The sequence below is a fragment of the Equus przewalskii genome, chromosome 7 (assembly GCF_037783145.1).
Source record: "Equus przewalskii isolate Varuska chromosome 7, EquPr2, whole genome shotgun sequence".
In the NCBI taxonomy this organism is placed as follows: Eukaryota; Metazoa; Chordata; class Mammalia; order Perissodactyla; family Equidae; genus Equus; species Equus przewalskii.
In genome coordinates this window covers 38558620-38578923 of record NC_091837.1, presented here as the reverse complement: position 1 = coordinate 38578923, position 20304 = coordinate 38558620, and the positions used below count along the sequence as shown (strand labels likewise).

The window sequence follows — 20304 nt, the reverse complement described above, 5'->3', positions numbered from 1 at the left end:
ATCTCTCAGTGTTCTTTTCTCCTTGGGACTTCTCCGAGGGGTAGAACAGTGACGGGTCGTCAGACACAGGCATGGGGCCTCAGCTCCCAGAGTCTCTGCAGCCCGGAGCCCATACGGCTGCTCAGTCTAGCCATTACCTAGGTAACCGACACTTGGCCAGCGAAGCAGTCTGTCCACAGTGAGAGGAAATAAAAAATGAAACTGCAGTGTTTATTCTTTATGCACTACAATTTTTTTTTAATGTGACTAGATTTTGAAAAAGGGTTGTTTCACTTCTCTGTTGGGTTTTGGCCTCTGTGCCCAGTGTGTGACCCTAATGTTTCCTGAATTGCGTATGTCTATTTTTGCAGTGTACTTTTATGAAAGCTGTGATCTGTTGAATGCAGTTAAGTTTTCATTCCCCAATGATTCTTAGGAGGACTGTGTTTCGTATACATTTTCATGAATAAGTGGTAAAGCAAACATATTCCACAACTTATTTGGTTAGGTTTTGTGAGTGTTCATATTTTAAAAAAATGTCTCTTCCTGTGGGGGTGTTTTTCCGTTTGGTGTGCTCTATTTCCTTAGTAACTGTTGCTCTGTTATGGGAGGGACTTAATGACATTTTTCAAGTGAAATATTGAATTAATTTATTTCCTGGTTGGTCCTGCCCATCTTCCCTGTATAAATAGAACATTGTGTGTGTGTGTGTTTGTGTTTCTGTGTGTGTCTGTGTGTAGACAACAGGATGATGGCAGCATACCTGTAGAGGGGGCTCTTGAATGTATGGCTCAGGATTACTTTGTGCCCTTGCATCCTGGGTAAGTTGCCTCTTTCTGTCTTTATTCTTCTTGTCTGTTTTTCCCCCTTAATTTTCCTGATTTGAGTATTATCAGGCTTAAAGGCCTTTCAGTTTAGGGAATTGCCTCAGATTCAGAAGTAGCGTGGGAAGATTAGTGGTTGGAGGACGAGAGACCGAGGCATTAGTCCTGACTCCTGCACACTGGTTTTTGGGGCTAAGTTACTTTTTTGGGGGGAGGGTATTTAACCTCTGTGGGGTTAGGGTTTTCTCTCTGTGGTTTGAGGAGATTTAAAGCAATGACCTTTAAGGGCTTTTATTGGATAGGACGTTCTGTGAAGTGTGAATGCAATAGGAATGGTCTCTCATAATCACTGTCTCATCTTAAGTAGTGGGGTAATAGGAAAAGCTCTGCCAGTTCAGAGGCTCAGACCCAGAGCTGCAGAACAGCCTCTCAGCCTGGGAAATGCTGTTTGTCTGTTCACGGCTTGGGGTGGGTTTGTTTTGCAGGTATTTGCTGAGCTCTTCTGTGTGCACTCCTTGAACACCAATGGCCTTCATCCACTCATCCATTTATTCAGGAAACACGTATTTACTGAGTACCTACTGGGTGCCATGCAGTGTCTTAGGTGCTGAGGGAAAATGGAGAGTGAGCCAGTCCCTGTCCTTGTCCTTATGGTGCTTAGAATACAGTGGAGACATGGGTGCTAAGCCATCAGGACCCTGCATGCAGCCACTACTATGACAAGTGCTGGAAAGCTGGAAGCTGGTAACCAGGCTCTGAATTTAGCCTGGGCGATGCTAAAGGAAGCATCTCTGAGGAGCGTTGTTTGAGCTAAGACTAGAAGTAGAGCAGCGAATCATGAGCAGGAGCCACATGAGAGTGGAAGATAGGAAGGACAAGCCTGTGAGGCACCATTTGTTCAGTTTCTCTGCCTTTTTGCTGTTTCTTGATTGGTTACTAAGCTGTGAAAGCAGAGGTGCTGTACCTTTGCTGACTTGATCTCCATCACCCTCCTCTGTTCCCTAGCCCATTGGGTCTTCTGACACTGTCTTACTGAGCATGGCTGGGTTCCTGGCCCTGTTCCAGATGGTCGGGTCCCTCGCTGAACAGGTTCTGGGGATCTTCACTTCTTTCTTATATATTTCTAGAAAGTATATCTTATCTGTACTGTGAGTGGTTAGGAAGAGAACATTTTATGGCAGTTACAGTTTTGTTTTAACTTGAAAATTGCATATAAGGAGACTCAGAGAGTATGTAGGAATATACAAGTTATCTATTAATGAGATTACACAATTGTTTCCCTCTGGCTTTTATTGGAAACCACAGACATCATGCCCTAAAAATACTGGCCAAGACCATACCTGAGACCTCAAAATGGGCTGTTACACACCTGTTGCCATACCTGTCTTTTAGAAGAATTGGTGACAGTGATAAAGACATAAAAAGAAAAAAAAAGTTTGTTGTTTCTTCTGTTTCTATCCACATCTGCCTCAATCTTTCCCATAGCCATTTGAAATGTAATATAGGATAGCTTGCTTTTTTAAAAAGAGACATAGCATACCTTTTGCAATGAAACAAAATAATATAAACAAAAACCCCACAATAAAACAACAAAAGCCTCACCATACTTCAGGTTGTCTCTGAGTTCAGAGAAAGAGAACAAATAAAGTCTAGCATTTCTGTGCATTGAAAACATCGTAGAAAAGGGCAAAGAAAATCAAGGTTTTAGGGCAGTTGGGCTTTTGTTTTCTTTCTGGCAGTTTCATTTCCTAAAATTGATAACTATAGTGCATGTGATCAGTTTACTTTAGAAGTTAGTGTGGGACTTTGGTATGCTGATACTGTATGTGTTGGTCATTTTATATAAAATGTTTAAATTCAGAGAAAAAAGTTTTCTCATATTTTCAAGTGCTTCAAAACTACGTACATAAATTATTATTATTATTTTTTAAAGATTTTATTTTTTCCTTTTTCTCCCCAAAACCCCCCGGTACATAGTTGTGTATTCTTTGTTGTGGGTTCTTCTAGTTGTGGCATGTGGGACGCTGCCTCAGCGTGGTCTGATGAGCAGTGCCATGTCCGCGCCCAGGATTCGAACTAACGAAACACTGGGCCGCCTGCAGCGGAGCGCGCGAACTTAACCACTCGGCCACGGGGCCAGCCCCAATTATTTTTAATTAAAATGAATTTTTCACCTATTCATTAAACTTAAGGACTCCTACTTGTCTATACCTTATTAACTGAGATTGTTACTGCAGGTACATGAAGGCAGTGCAGTTGAATTTCTTAATATAATTAAAGTGCTTCATTAATACATGAAATCTTCCTTATAGTTAGTCTATATTAGTGACGTTTTACTTTATTACCTTATATTCATGTTTACAGCAGCAAGAGTGTTTTAACAGAGGGCTCATTTCTGTTATGCGCTGTTTTCTTAACTTCTTTTTCATTTCTCTAGTTTGATGGTGAAAAAGAGGAATAAGGTTACATTTTCTAAAAATTAGTTATTAATTGATTAGGATGAAGTCATGATAATGGAAAAAAGGTTTCTTTTCTCCAATACTGGAGATTCATATTTGGCATTGTGTTTTAAAAGTCTGGTCCTTTGGCCTTCTGACATTCTTGTTGTTAACGTTGCTGCTTGTATAATATAAATATCTGAAACATTAAAATATCTGAAAAGAATTTTGTAAAGTGCTTTTATTACTATTTAATAGATATGGAACAGTTTATAGATTAAATTTGCTTTTTTTCCCCACTCTTTTTAAAAAATTAATATGGGTCTTTATTTTCCCCCTTGAGTCACTTTTTAAGACTGCTCAACCCAAATCCTTCCTGGAGTGCTGACAGCAGTGGATATGAACCTCAGACCCCACTTCTAAGACCTCAAGAACCAGCTTGGGAAATGGGTTTCTTCTTCAGGGTGTCTGTGAACTATGAGTAATCTCGGGAAGGACATTTGAATGTTGTGTGACCTTTGTGGCTGTTCTTAGAGAGGCTTGGAGGAGCGAATGCCGTCTTGTGGGCTCCACTCCCAAGCCCCCCTTCCTGCCCCTTCACAGGCACTCAGGAAAAGGCACCATAGCCCTCCCCTGCCCAGAGCTCCCCCAGTGCCCACAACGTGGTCATGAGCACAGCTCTGGGTAGCTTTTTCTTTTTCTTTTTTGGCCTCTCTGGGTCTACTGAATTTAATGTTCCTACAGGTCATCAGGAAAGTGATCTCTTTCTTTTTAATTTCAGCAAGTGGAGAGGCGAAGCACAGGGAACAACGGATCAGACCATACTGAACTCCCTTGGAGTGACTGAGATCCGTGGAGGATGCTGGCTGCCAAGTGGCTGAGGAGGCCCTCACTCTAAGGTGGGAAAGCAGGTCTCAGCGGGACAGCTTCCTCCACTCCTCGGCTCACCATGGCCTCCACTCTCTGGCTGGACGGCTGACGTGACTGTGTGCCCCAAGTGTGCACGTTGTGGGACTGGGTGCCGTCCCAGGTACTGCCTGCTCTCAGGGTCTGGGAGCAGGGCAGGTGGGCATCAGATGCTACCAAAAGCTGGACAGGGCAGAGCGATGGACTCCGACAAGCTAAGATGGAAGTGACCTGAGGCCTCGTCCAGGTGGTTTCCTCTTGACAGGACAGCTTAAGAGTTGGAGCACAGGCTTGTCTGGGGAGCAGTATGCAGGAAGCTGGTTTTCAGGCCACAAATGCTTTCACAGGTGAGAATCCTCCACACTTAAATGTAAAGTTTATTTTAACTCTTAGTTGATAGGTAATAAAATACCAAACAGCTGTATTAAATGAATGTACATTTGCATTTATGAACTGAAGGCCATACAGAGTCAAGGGGCTCAGGCTGCCATGGTGACTGATTTTCACAAAATAACAGCTTGTATTCCTTCTCTCTAAAGAGGAATTTGAAGAAGCATTTGACATCTTATGATTTTGCTTCTCTTGAGTAATAGGGCACACCCAATATCTTGAAAGTCTCTTCTCTAAAGGAAATGTGTCATTTGCAGGGCAAGGTACAGGGGATGTGATTTTTCTTTACATAACTGGGAAGACTCTCTGAGAGAATAAAGTTATTGCTGATGATTAACCTCTCCCTCCTCATATTCCTCAGAGTTATTTGTGTGCAAATAGTAGTGGGGTAGCAACTCTGCTGAACTAACCTTGCAGTTAGAATCTTTCTCCTATAAATGAGTTCATGGAGAAGCCTGGTATCACTGTTTGACAGTGATAGGACCCCTGGCTACCAGTTGCACGTGTTGCAGGGAACCTCTCAGTCTGGCTGGTGCCCCAGAGCCATGGCCTGAGACACAGGGGCTTTTGAATTTGGGTCCTGGTTCTTTGTCTGCTTCACTTAATATCCCAGGAAGCCACTTAATCCTTCTGGGCCTCTGGCTCTTCACTTGTAAAATGGAGGCTGTGAAGTTGAACCCAGGGAAAACACTTTTACATAAAGAGGGGTTTTTTAAAATTGAAAGGTGGTAAAATAATCACAAGAAGTGACCATATTCTCTGGTCTTGTGAGTCCTAAAAGTTTGCAGCTTTTCCAGTTTTGTGGAGAGAGCAGGTCAGGTTGTTGGGGTGTCTGGAGAGAGGTTGCGGCTCAGGCTGGGGAGCCACATAGACTTGACTTGGACTCTGCGTTCTCCACTGACTAGGGCTCTGCCCCGGGACAGTCAGTGAGCTCCTTTCTGTTTGTCTTTGCTCATTTGTAAATAAAAATAGTCATGTGCAGCTCTCACAGTGTTGCTCTGAGGAAAAACGAGACAACATATGTGAGATGCTGAACACAGAACATGATGCTTTCCAGACCTTGGCGGTTTCTGATGTGGAGTCGCAGTCTGGAGTCAGGTTGCCTGATCCAGTCTTTGCTGCTCCGTGTGCTCCGACCTTTGAGCAAACTCCTTAGACCTCTCAGTATCTGCATCTGTAACATGAGAGCCTCCATCCTGGGGCCTGTGCTGGGGAAGGTCCTCCTAGGATGATCATGGCCCATTGAAAATGAGTGAAATTGCTATTTAAATGTCAATTCAGAATAGTACATGAAGCTGAGCTCTCTAGAACCATCTTCAGACTCCAGCCTGGCTGGCCCGATCTTCCCTTATGTGGTACACTTCAGCTGTTTCAGTCACATGAGCTGTTACTTCATGAAATGTCATCTCCCCCTCTGGGCATGCAGGGCCATGACAGGAAGTACCTCTGTGAAGTGGCCAGGTGCACCACCCTTCACTCTCTCTTCCCTACTCCCTGGGAGACAGCTGGAGGGAGAGAGGCATTGAGGTACATGGGAAGAAGCTTTTATTTATTTATTTATGTTTGTTTATTTGTTTGTTTTCCCTCCCCACAGCCCCAGTACATAGTTGTGTATTCTAGTTGCAAGTCCTTCTAGTTCTTCTATGTGAGCTGCTGCTATAGCATGGCTACTGACAGATGAGTGGTGTGTTTCTGCGCCTGGGAACCAAACCTGGGCTGCCAAAGCGGAGTGTGCTGAACTTTAACCACTAGGCCATCACAGCTTGCTCATGAGGAAGCTTTTAAAAGCAGTTCTGAGAGGAAGAGAGAATGAGAAAAGGGAAGGAGGATAGGATGGGACAAAAAGAACCTGAGGAAGAGCTACACAGGATTCAAAATGTAGATTGGACTAGGCCCCATGCTCCCCAGCTGTGTCATTGCCCACTGAGGGCTGAAAAGCTCCTGCAGTTGTCGCCTCCTTTGCCTGGCTGCTGAGCCTCCTGCCTTAGTGCCAGTACCCTCTTGGGCAGTTAGCCCTTTAGGGGGACCTGACCAGGGAGTGGAGGTGGCGGGGGAGGGATTGTAGGCACAGTTTCCTCACCATCCTGAGCCTGGTGCTGGTCCACTTTGGCTCACAGTTAGATACTTGTGTCCAGTCCTCACCACTCTTTGGGGTGCTCTGCAACTCCTCTGCCCTGAGGGAAAGAAAGCCCCCACTTCATCAGGATCCAAGGCTGCCCTGAGTCTGGGGCCTTGGGACAGTAGACTCTGAGTAATGAAACCCCCTAGGTTTTGCCTGGAGAATTTGAGGTAGTTAGGACAGTGCCTGGTGCATTAATTAAGGCCCAAATAAATGGCAGCTGTTGTGATGACTGTTACCACCCTAGTAGTGGGCAGTGCACAGGGCCCTGCATCACCTCCCCACGCACATGCTCTCAGCTACCCTCTCAAAGCTCTTCCCCAACCCATATTTTCTTAATCTTCTTTTAACTCAAAGTTTTCCCAAGAACTCTGTTTCCTTACAAATTTGGCCTCCTCTCAGTTGCATCAGCCTGAATAATAATCATACTACTACTAGTAGTAAAATAATAACCATGGCTAATATTTTAGAGAACTTACTGCGTACTTTACCTGTATTACCTCTGTCAGTCTTCACAACAACTCTGAGGCCAGTGTTGACGTGCTGGTGTTGCTGGTGCAGGGGGCACACGCAGAGTAGCCAGGAGTTAGATTGAGCTGGTGGCCTTTCCAAATCTTCTAGCGCTGTGTGCAATCTTGGCTGCACATGGGGGTCACCTAGGAAGCCTTACTGCTGCCTGGTCTCACCCTCAGAGATTGAGATTTAATTAGTCTCTGCATTGCCTAGCCCTGCTATATCAGGACCTGCATCCGAACAAGATCCTGAGGTGCTCAGTGCATGTGAAAGTCTGGGAAGCACTGAGAGCCAGCACTGTGTAGAGAGTGGTGTTTAAAGGGGAAGGGTGGGTTGGGAGAGTCAATTCTTGAAAAAAGGAATTGACTTGTCCCATTCCTTCAACAGGGATGATCGAATTCACTAATGTGCCCATTCTTAAAAGAAGATGTCAAGTGTTAAATATTAGTCATCAGAGCTGGGCATACAATGGTTTTAGCTTCCCAATATCTTTGGGAAATAACCAGTGGTAAAATAAAGGAGGTGTAAGTACCTGGCCTTCTCTAGAGGTGGATCCCTGTGGACTCGGCTCATCATTTTTATTCTTTGCTTGCTCTTCTCATTTTTCTTTACCCACAGAGTTGGTAGAAGTTACTTATGGTGTAGGATGAAAGAGCTGATCCTCAGTCCCTGCCCCAGCAGCTGGGTAAAGCTGTAGTCTTAGATGGAGGTGAGCAGGAGGCTGGTGCCCACCCCCTTAGTTGATTTGCTGTTCTTATGTTTTCTGACTTTAGTCTTTTCTTATCCCAGGGCCACTAAAAATGCTAACATCTTAGTTTCTCACTGATTTTACTGATTCTCTAGGTTAATGGAAAGGAGTCTTGCTTTAGATATCTTAAATAGTGAAGGGGTTAAAGCATTTTTCCTTGGCTTTAAATCTTGTTTTAAGGCAAGACAAAAGTCAGTACACAGTTAACCATACCTTCACCTAAAAAAACTTGTTGGTTTATGAGGGCCGGCCTGGTGGTGTAGTGGTTAAGTTTGCGAGCTCTGCTTTGACACCCCGGGGTTTGCGTGTTCAGATCCCAGGTGCGGACGAGCATACTGCTTATGAAGCCATGCTGTGGTAGCATCCCATGAACAAAAATGGAGGAAGTTGGCATGGATGTTAGCTCAGGGACAATCTTCCTCATGCAAAAAGAGTAAAATTGGCAACAGATGTTAGCTCAGGGCCAATCTTCCTCACACACACAAAAAGAGGTCATCAGAGCACTTAAACAAAAAAGAAAAAAATTTATCAGTTTATATTTTATGTTCTAGTTCTCTTGGTGGTGGGGCGGGGGTGGGGTGAGGGGGGCAGGATTCCTATTTAAGAAGTGCCTAGGAGCTACAGTCTGGCTAGGAGAGAAGGCTAGGAGACTTGTGTGAAGCTGTGTTTGCATGGCAAGCCCACTGCTTGTTTGGAGTATGTGAAATTACCGTGACAGGTGGTGGAAGCTTGGGCCACCTGTGTGGTTAGAAGTCCTGTGTTAAATCCTACTTCCTGTGTGAATGTAGGTATACCCACATGGATACATATTGCAAATTCACTTTCCTAATTAGGATATTCTTAGGCTAATCTTTGCATACAGGAATTGATAGATTGTTTGTAATTTTCTTAGCACCTGTAATTTAGAAATAATTTTAATTATTTAGATACTATTTTATAGCAAAAAATGTAATTTTCCCCTTTTACAAGTAATACCTGCTTATTGTAAGAAAATTTGGAAAGTACAGAAAAGTCAAAAGAAGAAAAACAATTACCCATACATAGTCTTGCCATATGAAGCTTTCCACTGTTAACATTTTGGCTTGTATCCTTCCAGTCTTTTCCTGTGCAAATTTCTTCTCACATAACTGTGTTAATAATATATATTCAATTTGATAACCTGGTCATTCTCTTTATATTACATTATGAGTATTTTCTTTACAAACATGATTTAAAATTGCTGCATAATATTCTTTTATATATGTTTACTTGAATTTTAAAATTCTGCTCTTATTGTTGGACATTGCAGTTTTTGACTGTTTTGCCTTTATAGATAATACTCTCATGAACACCTTTGTGTAAAAAGCTCTTTTGTATATTGGGTTATTTCCTTAAGATAAACTCCCAGGAGCAGAATTATTGGGTCAAAAGATTTGAACTTTATTAAGGTTCGTGATTGAGTTTCCAAAAAGAATGGTTGGTCTTCACTTCTGAGACTGTGCTGATCTCAGTTTCTTCCGGTTGCCTGTTTACAGTTGCTGTGGCCTGTCTCTGCCATTCAGCTGTGAGATGGAGCAGCCCTGCCTGCCCTGTGGTGTGTCATGAAATTAATGCATGTTTATGGCGCTCTTTGCAGCAGCTGCTCTAAAGGCTACCTGAGTGCCAGGAGTTATGACGACAGTGCTAATATTTCATTTGGGCAAATGAAAAGTCAAGCATCCTAAGTTTACTGTTTTTGTTCTTTCAGGCAGTCTCTCTGCCTGGCTGTAGTTCACTGAGGTAATGATGTAGATGGATAGACTCCAGCAAGATAAGACTCATAAAAACAAACCCCAGTGCCTGTGGGCAGAGAGAAATGGGAATACTTCCAGACTGGATCAGTCATCTCTCCATTGAAGCGTTACAATGGTGATGGAGATTTCGTCTGACATTTACTCAGGTGACTTGCAAAGCAGCCTACCTGGTATTACTGTGTACATCCTAAAGAAATTGCTGGTTTGAGATTCCGCCTCTTCCCTACCCCCAATGCCACCTTTAGATACCATAAAGGTTTACACAGTTAGGTTCCTTTGGCTCTTTGAATCATTTCTTTCAATGTTAGAAAAAACATTTAACCTTGGATAACTAGATAAATGAGCTAAATTCCTGTAGGATTTACAAGTCTTTCTCGTGAAAAGGATAATCAGACCTAGTTGTTAAATAAATTTAGGTGATTTCACTCATAAAGGAGAAGGATGAGAGTTGATTTAATAGTTTTCAGATATCTCAAAGAGAACTATTTTATGGATGCTGGTGACCAGGTTTTCTTAGCCACTAGTGACCAAAAAGGAAGAATCACTTAAACTGAGTTGTTGCGATGCCGATTTTTCCTCCATGGGATTCTTTCACACTAGCAAGAGTGCTGGGACTCTGCATGGGTGGATGTGGTCTTACCTGGACATGTGACCGAAGCTGCACTGTTCCCAGGGCTCTAAAGAGCCCCGAAGGATGCTGACCCACCCCATTCCTACCACCCAGACCTTCAGCTTGTTACTCATCCCTACAAGCTCGCATCCGTGTGCTACCCATGGGTGATCTTAGCTCTCACTTTCCAAAGTTGCCTGGAGGATGCTTGTTTTAGGAGATATTGAGAGCTGTTTCTCAATAAAAGGGGTAGGGATACATTCATGGCCAAATTCTGGAAGAAGAAATTTAGATTGGTTTCTTTACTGTAGAACTTTTCAAGTCTTTAATATGACACTGTGCAATATAAAGGTCCCAAATGGCCAGACAGTGGGCAGCATTTCCCAAATAATAAGACCTTGATGGCTCTTTAGAAAGAAAAACACAGAGGGACAACTCCCCACAGCATGGTCTGTGATGTTGCCCCCTTTCTATCTGCAGTTCAGGAGTCCCTGTCCTGCTAGTGCTGGTACAGCAGTTCCCTAGTGGGACTGCTTTTATTAAGCACATTTTTACAGAGCTCTTGCCAGCCATATGTAAAGTGTCGCAGATGAAAGGAATGTAATGAGGCAGTCTGTTTTCCTGCCTCTATTCTCTCCCCTCTCTAGATCTGCCAATATCCTTGCTTCCTAAAAAGAGTCTAGACTCCTCAGCCTGGAGTTCAAGGCACCCTGGTGTTGTCTTCCTTCTTTCTCTTGCTGGGACTGAAATTCCAGACAAACTGGATCACTTTCTCATCCCCAAGTAGTTTCTGCATTTTTAAATATATTGATCCTTTTACTAATACTTTTTTTATCTTTCTTAGACTCTGTCTTTCCACTGTCTTCCTCTCTGTCTTTCATAATCTATGAAATCTTTTTTTTTTTTTAAAGATTTTATTTTTTCCTTTTTCTCCCCAAAGCCCCCCGGTACATAGTTGTGTATTCTTCGTTGTGGGTTCCTCTAGTTGTGGCATGTGGGACGCTGCCTCAGCGTGGTCTGACGAGCAGTGCCATGTCCGCACCCAGGATTCGAACCGACGAAACACTGGGCCGCCTGCAGTGGAGCGCGCGAACTTAACCACTCGGCCACGGGGCCAGCCCCTGAAATCTTTTTTTTTTAATAAAGATTTTATTTTTTCCTTTTTCTCCCCAAAGACCCCCAGTACATAGTTGTATATTCTTCGTTGTGGGTCCCTCTAGTTGTAGCATGTGGGACGCTGCCTCAGCGTGGTTTGATGAGCAGTGCCATGTCCGTGCCTAGGATTCAAACCAACGAAACACTGGGGCGCCTGCAGCGGAGCACACAGACTTAACCACTCGGCCATGGGGCCAGCCCCAATCTATGAAATCTTCTGTGATATGCACAGAAGCCTAGATGATCTTCCCGCTTGCAGTTTAATAGATGTAGAAATGATTGATAATGGCTTTTTGTAAAATCTTGCATGCTCTTGGCATGAGGAAAGTTAGGTTTACTAAGAGAGCCATCAGAACATACTGTGGTGTGCGTGCTTGGTTTTTACGTTGCCCCATCTAGCCTGGCATCTGGTCCTCAGTTACAAACCTAACCCTTATTTAATAACATTTCTTCTGTGTGTAAATAATACAAAATTTACATTTTTTTCTAATAAGCGCCAAATGCATCTCCATTTTCTTCCCTATAAACCATTCTACACTCTTTCCAAAGTTTTCCTACTGCGACAAATGTGATTGTTTTCTTTTTTAGAGGCATTATGGTAGCCTAATGTCTGAGGAGTGTCGATACCCATTTACAATAAGGACAAGACATAATTTCAGTGTTGCCTGAAATTGTATTTATTTTAAGGTTACATAATATATACAACATAAAGATAGTTATAAACTCCTTATTTTTGTAGCTCTTAAATAGCTATAACATCAAAACAAATACAGGAATTATAAAGTAAAAAACATTCAAATTACTATTTGTTCTGACAGATGCTTTTGTTTTGCTAAAACCTTCCATTTCCCAGCTCTTTTTATTTATGAGCAGAGTATCCTAAAGGGAGACTCAAATGTTAAATTTACCACCAAATGGAGCCCTTTAGCTCTGGAGAAATCAGAGACTTATGCAGAAAGCAGGTGACTGCTTTGACCTGTGGCCTCTTGAATTTCTTTCTTGGGTCCTAGACTCTTGATGATTGGTGTGCAGATATTTCTAGAATCCTTCATTTGGACTGTTGTGCGCTTACCATTGTAGGATAAGCTCAGAGGCCAGAGAGGACGTGGTTTCCAGCAGGAGCAGCCTATCCTGGGTACTCCCTTCCCCCCAATTCCTGCTCTATGATGTTGACAAGTTAGCTAACCTCTCTGAGGTATACTTTTTACAACACTAAAATGGAGATAATAGTAAGTACTTAATAGGGTTTTGGTAAGGGTTAAATGAAGTAATATATATAAAGTATCAAACACAGAGTCATCACAGGTCACGGATGTGTGCCTCCATGGGCCTAAGATGGAATCACAGGTCTGCATCTGTGCATTTCAGGACACTATGTTCAAATGTGAAAACCAAGAAATGGAATAGAGGAAATAAACACATTTAACATTGGGGTGGGTGTTTTATGGTTCCATTTTAAAATTTTACCCAACAGCAGTGACTATAGTAATATGGACGTTTTTTCCTCTCAGCTGGCTGTGGTATTTTAGAATGTTTCCAGAGCGTTGTAAGGAAGACACTGCTCGGTTCCAGATGCAGGATGATAGCACATGGTCCCACACACCTTTAGGCAGCGTCTGGGCTCCAGGCTCCTTTGTATCAGGAGTAAGATGGGAAACCATGCTGGTCTTATCATCCAAACTTATTTGTTTCTTTTGTGATAAAATTTCAGAAAATTAAGGGTGTTTTCCTTGCCCTTTTGGAATTATGCTATCATTGATCTCAGATATGATATTTCACAGAGTTGACATAAGGAATGAAGATTAATTGTCTGCCTTGCCAGGTGCTTTCACATATGTGATCTCATTCAGTCCCTGTAACAGCCTTCAGAGGTATGTGCGTTATCCCAGATTTATTGGTAAGGGAACAACACGGGCCCAGAGACAGCCTGCTCAAGGCTACATTGACTATTTGGCTGCAGTGCCAGAGTTGAATTGCAAGTCTGTCTGCAATACAGCCAGATCCTGGTGTCTCCCACTGTGCTGCCTCAGTTCCTTGGAGCACGTGGGAGAGCAGATAAAAACAGGCATTTCCTTCAGAATCCAATACAGGGTGAGAGGGACATACGGAGAGACAGATAGGAAGTTGAAGTTCTAAACTGAACTTGCATATTAAGCATTTGTTAGATAGTGTTGTCTGTGTTGTAAGTTGGAAAATACAGACTTTTATGTGTCTACTTCTTAACATAACCTCACCAGTTTTTATGTCATTCTGCTTTTGCAATGCTTAGGAGTGAAAGCAAGAATGAAGCATGGTGGTGATGGTTGCACAGCCATGTGAATGTACTTAGTGCCACAGAACTGTACACCTAAAAATGGTTAAAATGGTAAATTTTATATCACATATATTTTACCACAATAAAAACAAACAGTTATGAGAAATAAAAAAAACAAACAAACCCAGTACTGTTGAGCTTATCAGAAGAGCTCAAATTTGAGCATGGGTCTTGATAGAGAGAAGAAGGGGCAGAAAGACATGTGGGGAGGTGAGAATAGTTGTGTGTGCGAGGAAGAGCGAGGGTCTCTGGCTTAAGGGCAAGTTTGGCACGAGGTAGGTGTACCCACAGTTGGACATGCTGATGAACTGATACTCCGTTAATATTGGTACCGTATTTGTTGGGAGGAGAGGCCGAGTTTGAGTGAGCTGCTGGTGTCCCACACAGCCTCTGCACTGCTGGCGATAAACATGTGAATCCCACTCAGCAAAGTGAAGACCCTGCAGGTGAGCAGCCCCTTTCCCTAGAACGCAGTTTAACAACCACCTGTTACTACTTGGGATTCACTTCCCGTACAGAGTACTAATCATAACGTCGCTTCCAAGCTCATACTGTGTGCTCGTGCAAAGAGATGTGATAAATGCAGTTTCCCCCAAGTCTTGATATTTGTAAAGATATTTGGGGTCCCCTGTACTGTGTTGGTGCTTGGTATAGATTGGCATTCTGGGTGACTTCTTGACTGGCATGCCCTGGAATCTGATTCTCCATGGATGGGGTTAGTGGTGAGGCTAGAGATGTTGAAAATGTGAGTTTAAGCCAGGAAATCCTGGAAGGCTGCTTTCCATGGGGCGGATGGGACTAGAACATTGTGGTTTCTTGGGGTTTCCTTTTGTTGTGACTTGGGCTGATGCATGGCCTCCCTGGCTATCTTGTGTGGCCTGGCAAGAAGAGAGGAGACTTACAAAAGAGAAGGTGCTCTGTAAGCTGCAGGAGACTCTGCTGTGACCACCTCAGGAGTATTCAGCCTAACCAGGGAAGGAGCTGACATTCCAGAAACATCACAGACACAAGGCAGCTGTCACTCAGAAAAAGGTGTTGATACAGAGGCACCTTTCCCTGTTGCTGGTTTAGAACCCTTTGCCCCTCCTGCCTCGTGCACCTCCTTGTGTAATATTATTTGAGTTCCTTCTTGTTCTCATCCCTGCCTCACACCAACTTCCAGCAGCTGGTGCTGTGTATCTCTTTCTAAGTCTTCCAAGTTGGTCTTTGGCCTTGGACTCTTAGACGCAATTTCCTTGCTTGTGCTGTGAATTCTAGCTGCTCTGTGTACCTAGTTCCAGGTATCACGTACATCTTCTCATCCTGGCTCACTTTGTGGAGACGATCCTCTGATAGACCCAGGCCAATGCTTGTACCAGGGAGCGCCATTTCCAAGGTAGGAATGTGTGGACCACACTGGTGCTCCCGCTGTGAGTTATCTTTGCCACTTAAGCTATCAGCCCCTTTTCCTATCTGTTAAACACCCAGCCTTGGCCTTCACTGGTTGCCTTCTGCTGTTGTCCAGTCTTGACTAAGTATAATGTGAATACATGCATATGGTTCCTCATCCCTGCCTCCTCAGGGTGAAGGTTATGAGAGAGAGTAAATGGTACTAATTGAAAATTACGATGTGCCAAGCAATCTTCTAAGCATTTCATATATAGAAGCACTTGACATATATGATCTTATTCAAGCCTCAAAACAATTCGATAAAATAGGTGCTATTATGAAGCCCTTTTGACAGATAAGGAAATTGAGGCACAAGGTTAAGTCAAGGTTACACCTCTGGTAAGATGCATAGCTAAGATTAGAGCCTTCACCCTCTGGAGTCAGCACAGATGACTGGACTGTGCCTCAAATGTGGTGAAGGTCAACTTTTGTCAGGAGGTATTTCCCTTCCAGCCTATCAGTGTCCACAGAGACCTGGGATCTAAATGACACTCTAGGAGAGGTGGTTTAGCTCATGAGGAAATGCATATTACAGTTGTATATTTAAGAAAACTTGGGCTGTAAGGACATTTTTTGACAGAAGATTGATAAAATTGTAGCCTGTATGCAAACAGTGGTTTCCAGTATGTGGACGTACAGCCCTGTTCACCTTCTCTAATTCTAGGCTCAGCTAGACCACACAGGAGTGTGTCTTGTCACTGTGATGGTCTTTCAGAGTGTCTGGAAGTAAGCAAGTATGGAAGCATTAGAACACCTGTGTTTTTTCCTGTATTATGTTGTGTACAGCCAGGTGTTGTTCAACAATCAAGCTGGTATATTTTCAGTATAAACCTTGTTTCTCACAAGGTCTTTTTTTCTCTGAAAAACATGAACAATGAGAAAAATTCCAGTTATTTGGATATTTTGGCTTATAATCTAGAATGGAATAAAGATCTGCCTTCCTCATGCTTCTGGTTTGCTCTTGCCTCATGGTGCTCCATTCAGTGCTCAAACATTGGGCAGCAGCTCATAGGACAGGGAGGAGGTTTATTTGGACCTGGAGTATAAAGATTCCAGTTCACTCAGAGAATGCCTCTCATGGACATACAGCAGACTGCCCCCCCCCCCCCCCCACCGCCCTCGACTCACACACATAGAGCCATTTCTCTGTGCTGAGAACATAGCATGGATAGGAGAGGGTGGGCTTGGACTCATAAGATCTAGATTTTTATCTAAGTCCTGCTGTTTGTTAGGGGTGGGATCTAAGTGAGTTACTTAATCTGGATCTCAGGGTTTTTTCCTATAAAATAGGAGTCATGTTGTCAACCCCATATGGCTATAATAGCTAAAGAGATAGCTAAAAGCTATGTGAAGTGCCAGACCAGGCTGCTAGTTTCCCTCCATAGCATCCCTGCCGTGCTGGAAAGACCCAGGAGCTAGGCTATGAAGAACCCTGAAATCCACAAAGCCTTGATGTGGAGACAGGCTCAGGCAACTTGTCCGGGATGAAGTTTCTCCAGCTGGGCCCAGGCTTCCTCTGTGCCTACCTTTAGTCTTTAATTCATGTATCTGTAGCACATTCACAGAGGGTAGGTGTGAGCAGAGAGGCAAGTTACAACTTAAACTTAGCCATGCGGCTGTATGTGGCTAGTCCTGACACTGTGTTGGTGGTCAGGATGCTGGGACCTTAGGCCATAATGGAGTGAGGGGATTATGGATGGATTTGATGGTTAATTCTGTCTCTGTCCTGCCCTTCTCTGAGTTTGTGATCTGGGAAGTCACAGTACAGAACCTACTGTACAGTCTACACGTCTAGTGTTTCTTTATTCAGTTTTTTTTTTTTTTGAGGAAGATTAGCCCTTCCCTAACATCTGCTGCCAATCCTCCTCTTTTTGCTAAGGAAGGCTGGCCTTGAGCTAACATCCGTGCCCATCTTCCTCTACTTTATATGTGTGACACCTGCCACAGCATGGCTTGCCAAGCAGTGAGTAGGTCTGCACCTGGGATCTGAACCGTTTGTTGCCTCCCTTGTGGCCCCCCAGGGCTGCCCTGCTCGAGCCCTCTGTCTACCTTAGAATAGCGCCCCCTCCTTCTCTCTCCATTTCCTGTCATTTGCCAACATTGTTGTCTTGTTCTCTCAAGAAGCTTGCCTCTTGGAAGGCAACCTGAGTGGCGAGGGCACATCAGAGCACACTGGAATGGTGGACACACAAGCACTGGGTCTGGCCTGCTCTTCTACCTGGAACTATGCACCTTCATAGACGTTCTGTTTCTCTGAAACCGTTCTCATCCGTAAGATGGGACATGTATAAATGTACACTTTCCTAGGTGCTGATACAGAGCCAAATTTTTAAAAAAGCACTTGGAAAGTGCTTTGCAAATTTTAAAATGTTACACAGGAGTTAATAATTCTAATAATGATGTATAGATGCCAGAGAACCCTTCTAGTCAGAGTATTTCCTTATGGAAAGGGTAGCCAGGTGTCCCCATGTATGCCTGTTGTACAGTGCTCCCTCTCACTCTCAAAAAATGTCCTAGATTGGACCATCAATCATGTATATGATCACTTTAGTTATGGCTGATGCCCTGACCAAAGGAGTGACTCTTTTCTGGCTCTGAATAGTGACAGGAAGCCTTCCTTGGATCGTCTTCGCACTGTACTATGTCTGCAACGGCTGTGTGTAAACATGGCTTTCAGATCAGTAGAGGTTTTCTGTTCAGTGAAACATTTGTAATTGGAAAATAAACTCTGCAGCAATATGGCACAGTGTAAGGAATGCTCACCTCACAATTGGGTCAGCCCTCTCTCCCCACCAACTAGCTGTGTGGCAGTGAGAGTGGATGTCCACTTCTATCTTTCAGGTGGACGCTACCTCCTTCATGGGTCTGTTGTGAGGGTTTAATGAGGGCTGTCCAAGTTCCCAGCGAATTACCTTGCTCCAGTTCATGTACATGCAAGTAAATGTTAATTGAAATTAAAGTTTGTTGTTTTATTAAATTTAAGAATTATACACAATTATCCACTAAATAAGTATGATGTTTTGCTGTTAAGTATGATGAACCGCTGAATTTGGTGCCTAGTCATGAGAGCAGGGGAGAGAGAGCTGAGGGGGCAACTTCAGAAGTTGTTACTGATGAATGCCAGAAACTCATCAGTTTGTTTTTTGTTTTTAAATCAGTAGAGGCCTTGGTCTCCAGTTGCACTATGAGTGAATACCTTGTCTTTTGGGCTTCACTGAAGCACTCTTAGTGGTGTTATTTGTTTATTCTTTGTCTCTCTGTTTTTTATCACCTGCTCTTGGCCAGGGATGGAGGAGCAATGAAAATTAATTTGGCATTTCTCCTAACCTTAGTATCCTGTTTTATTGGGAGAGATAACTAATTGGTGTGGACAAAATAGCTACAACATGAAGCAGAGGATTCTGAGTGCTAAGGAATGCACCAATGAAGCACTTTAGGGTAGCTGGGAGGCAGGCTCCTGGGGCAGCTTAGGAAGACTGAGCTGAGCCTGGAGCCCAGGGAGGGAGATTCCAGGCAGCAGAGGAGAGAAATTGAGGCGGGAGTAGTAGAGGCGCAAGTGGCTCCTGACCAGGAGTATATGGAAGCAGGTGGGCAGTCAGAGTGAGGGTATGGCGTTTATGTGGAGGTGAGTAAAGAGCCTTTGAGGGTTTCAAGCTGGGGAGTGATTTGATCAGAGCTAGTGTCGTGTCAGCATCCTGGGGAGAGCAGAGGTGACTGAGGCCAGGCAGAAGGAAGTTTGTGCTTGGTCATAGATGATGCTCAGCTGAGCAGCATGTTTTTTAAATTCCCTTTCACCTTCCCCCTTGATGTTTCTGGGCAAGGCTCGCTGGTTCTTTTTGTCTGTTTATGTCAAAGACACACGTTCTTTTCTTGAGCATTAAGAATCTGTTTCCTATTGCTCAAAGCCAGATCTATGGCTGAGAGATTTATAAACACCTGTCAGTATCCAGAGAGTGGGAAGAGGGGTTGTGTTGATTAAGACAAAAAAAAAAAAGAGTTAAGATATGTACATCATAAATGTAGTTTTACCCCAAAAGTGGAATAACCTGCAAATAATAAGTTGCCTAAGTTTAACTGATGGAATGTTACTTTCTTGCCAAAGAGTTGCGTTGTTTTAAAAGCCACTGTGTGCTTTTCATCTGGTTGTAGAATTCAGATGGCTGGGAGACCACAGTCAACTTTGTGAGATTTGCTCAGCTTGGTGTTTTGGAAGAAGAAATAAGAATGACTAAAACCAAGTTGTGATTGATATTCACCTCATTTTATTTTTCTGTCAGACTTTGTGTATCTTCCTTAGAAAGAAAATGATTGCCAAATGAAGTTATCAAAATATTAGAGCCTCTCAGCAGAGCGAAGAAGTACATCTTGAAGAATTAAGTAACATCACCTCATTTCATCCACGTTAAACACTGCTGTATAAACCTCTGATGATGAGGCTGTGCCACTAAGTCAACACCAAATTCATCCATTCCATTCAGAGTGTTTGTTGAGCTTCTAGTATGTGCCAGGCACATACTGTATGAGGTGAGCCCCCAGGGGGCGTAAAGCCTGAGAGAGGACCCAGACTGGGGAGTAAACACTTACCATCACTGCCACCATTTCCAGGGCGCTGTAAGGCTTAACCGACACCAGGGAAGGGCTTTCCATAGGAAATGGCTTATAAACAGAGATCAGAAGTAGGACTTGGCCAAATGAGGGAGTAGGTAGGGTAGGAGGTAGTCCCAGGAAGTCTGGAGAGCAGGAACAACAGCCCAGAGATGAGTGGGGAAAGCCTGGGCGGTGGCTTCATCCTTCCAGAGCTTAGAATTTGCATGTGGGTGGAGAGAGATGAGGTGGACTGATGAGCAGGGCTGATACAGTGGCAGTGGCTGTGGGAAGGAGGGACGTGAACTGAGAAACAGTTTAGAGGTAGGTTCTGTTGAATGATGATTGACTGGAAGTAGAGCGTGAGGGAGAGGAGGAGTCAAAACTAATGCTAAGATGTCCACTGAGGCACCTAGAGGACAGGTGGGTGACGTAGGTAATGCAGAAGGAGGACATGTTGTGGGGAAGACCTCAAGTTTAGTCTTGGATGTATTGAGTTTGAGGTGCTTGAGGATATCATGATG

General features: G+C 43.6%; 1 protein-coding gene across 41 annotated transcripts in view; it reads left to right on the top strand.

Annotated features, from left to right (window-relative positions):
• LDLRAD4 (low density lipoprotein receptor class A domain containing 4) overlaps positions 1 to 20304 on the top strand; it is a 427148-nt gene that overhangs the window by 152018 nt on the left and 254826 nt on the right. For 28 of the 41 annotated variants that reach the window (XM_070629537.1, XM_070629521.1, XM_070629510.1 and 25 more), the window contains exon 3: positions 4023 to 4494. The exons of 7 other annotated variants lie outside the window; for them this stretch is intronic. In XM_070629537.1, the coding sequence (XP_070485638.1) occupies positions 4455 to 4494 (40 nt within the window). In that variant the 5' untranslated portion in view covers positions 4023 to 4454. Of the gene's footprint in view, positions 1 to 599; positions 801 to 4022; positions 4495 to 20304 lie in introns of those variants that run through there. 6 more of the 41 variants (XM_070629546.1, XM_070629535.1, XM_070629544.1 and 3 more) reach the window with 5 other exon arrangements.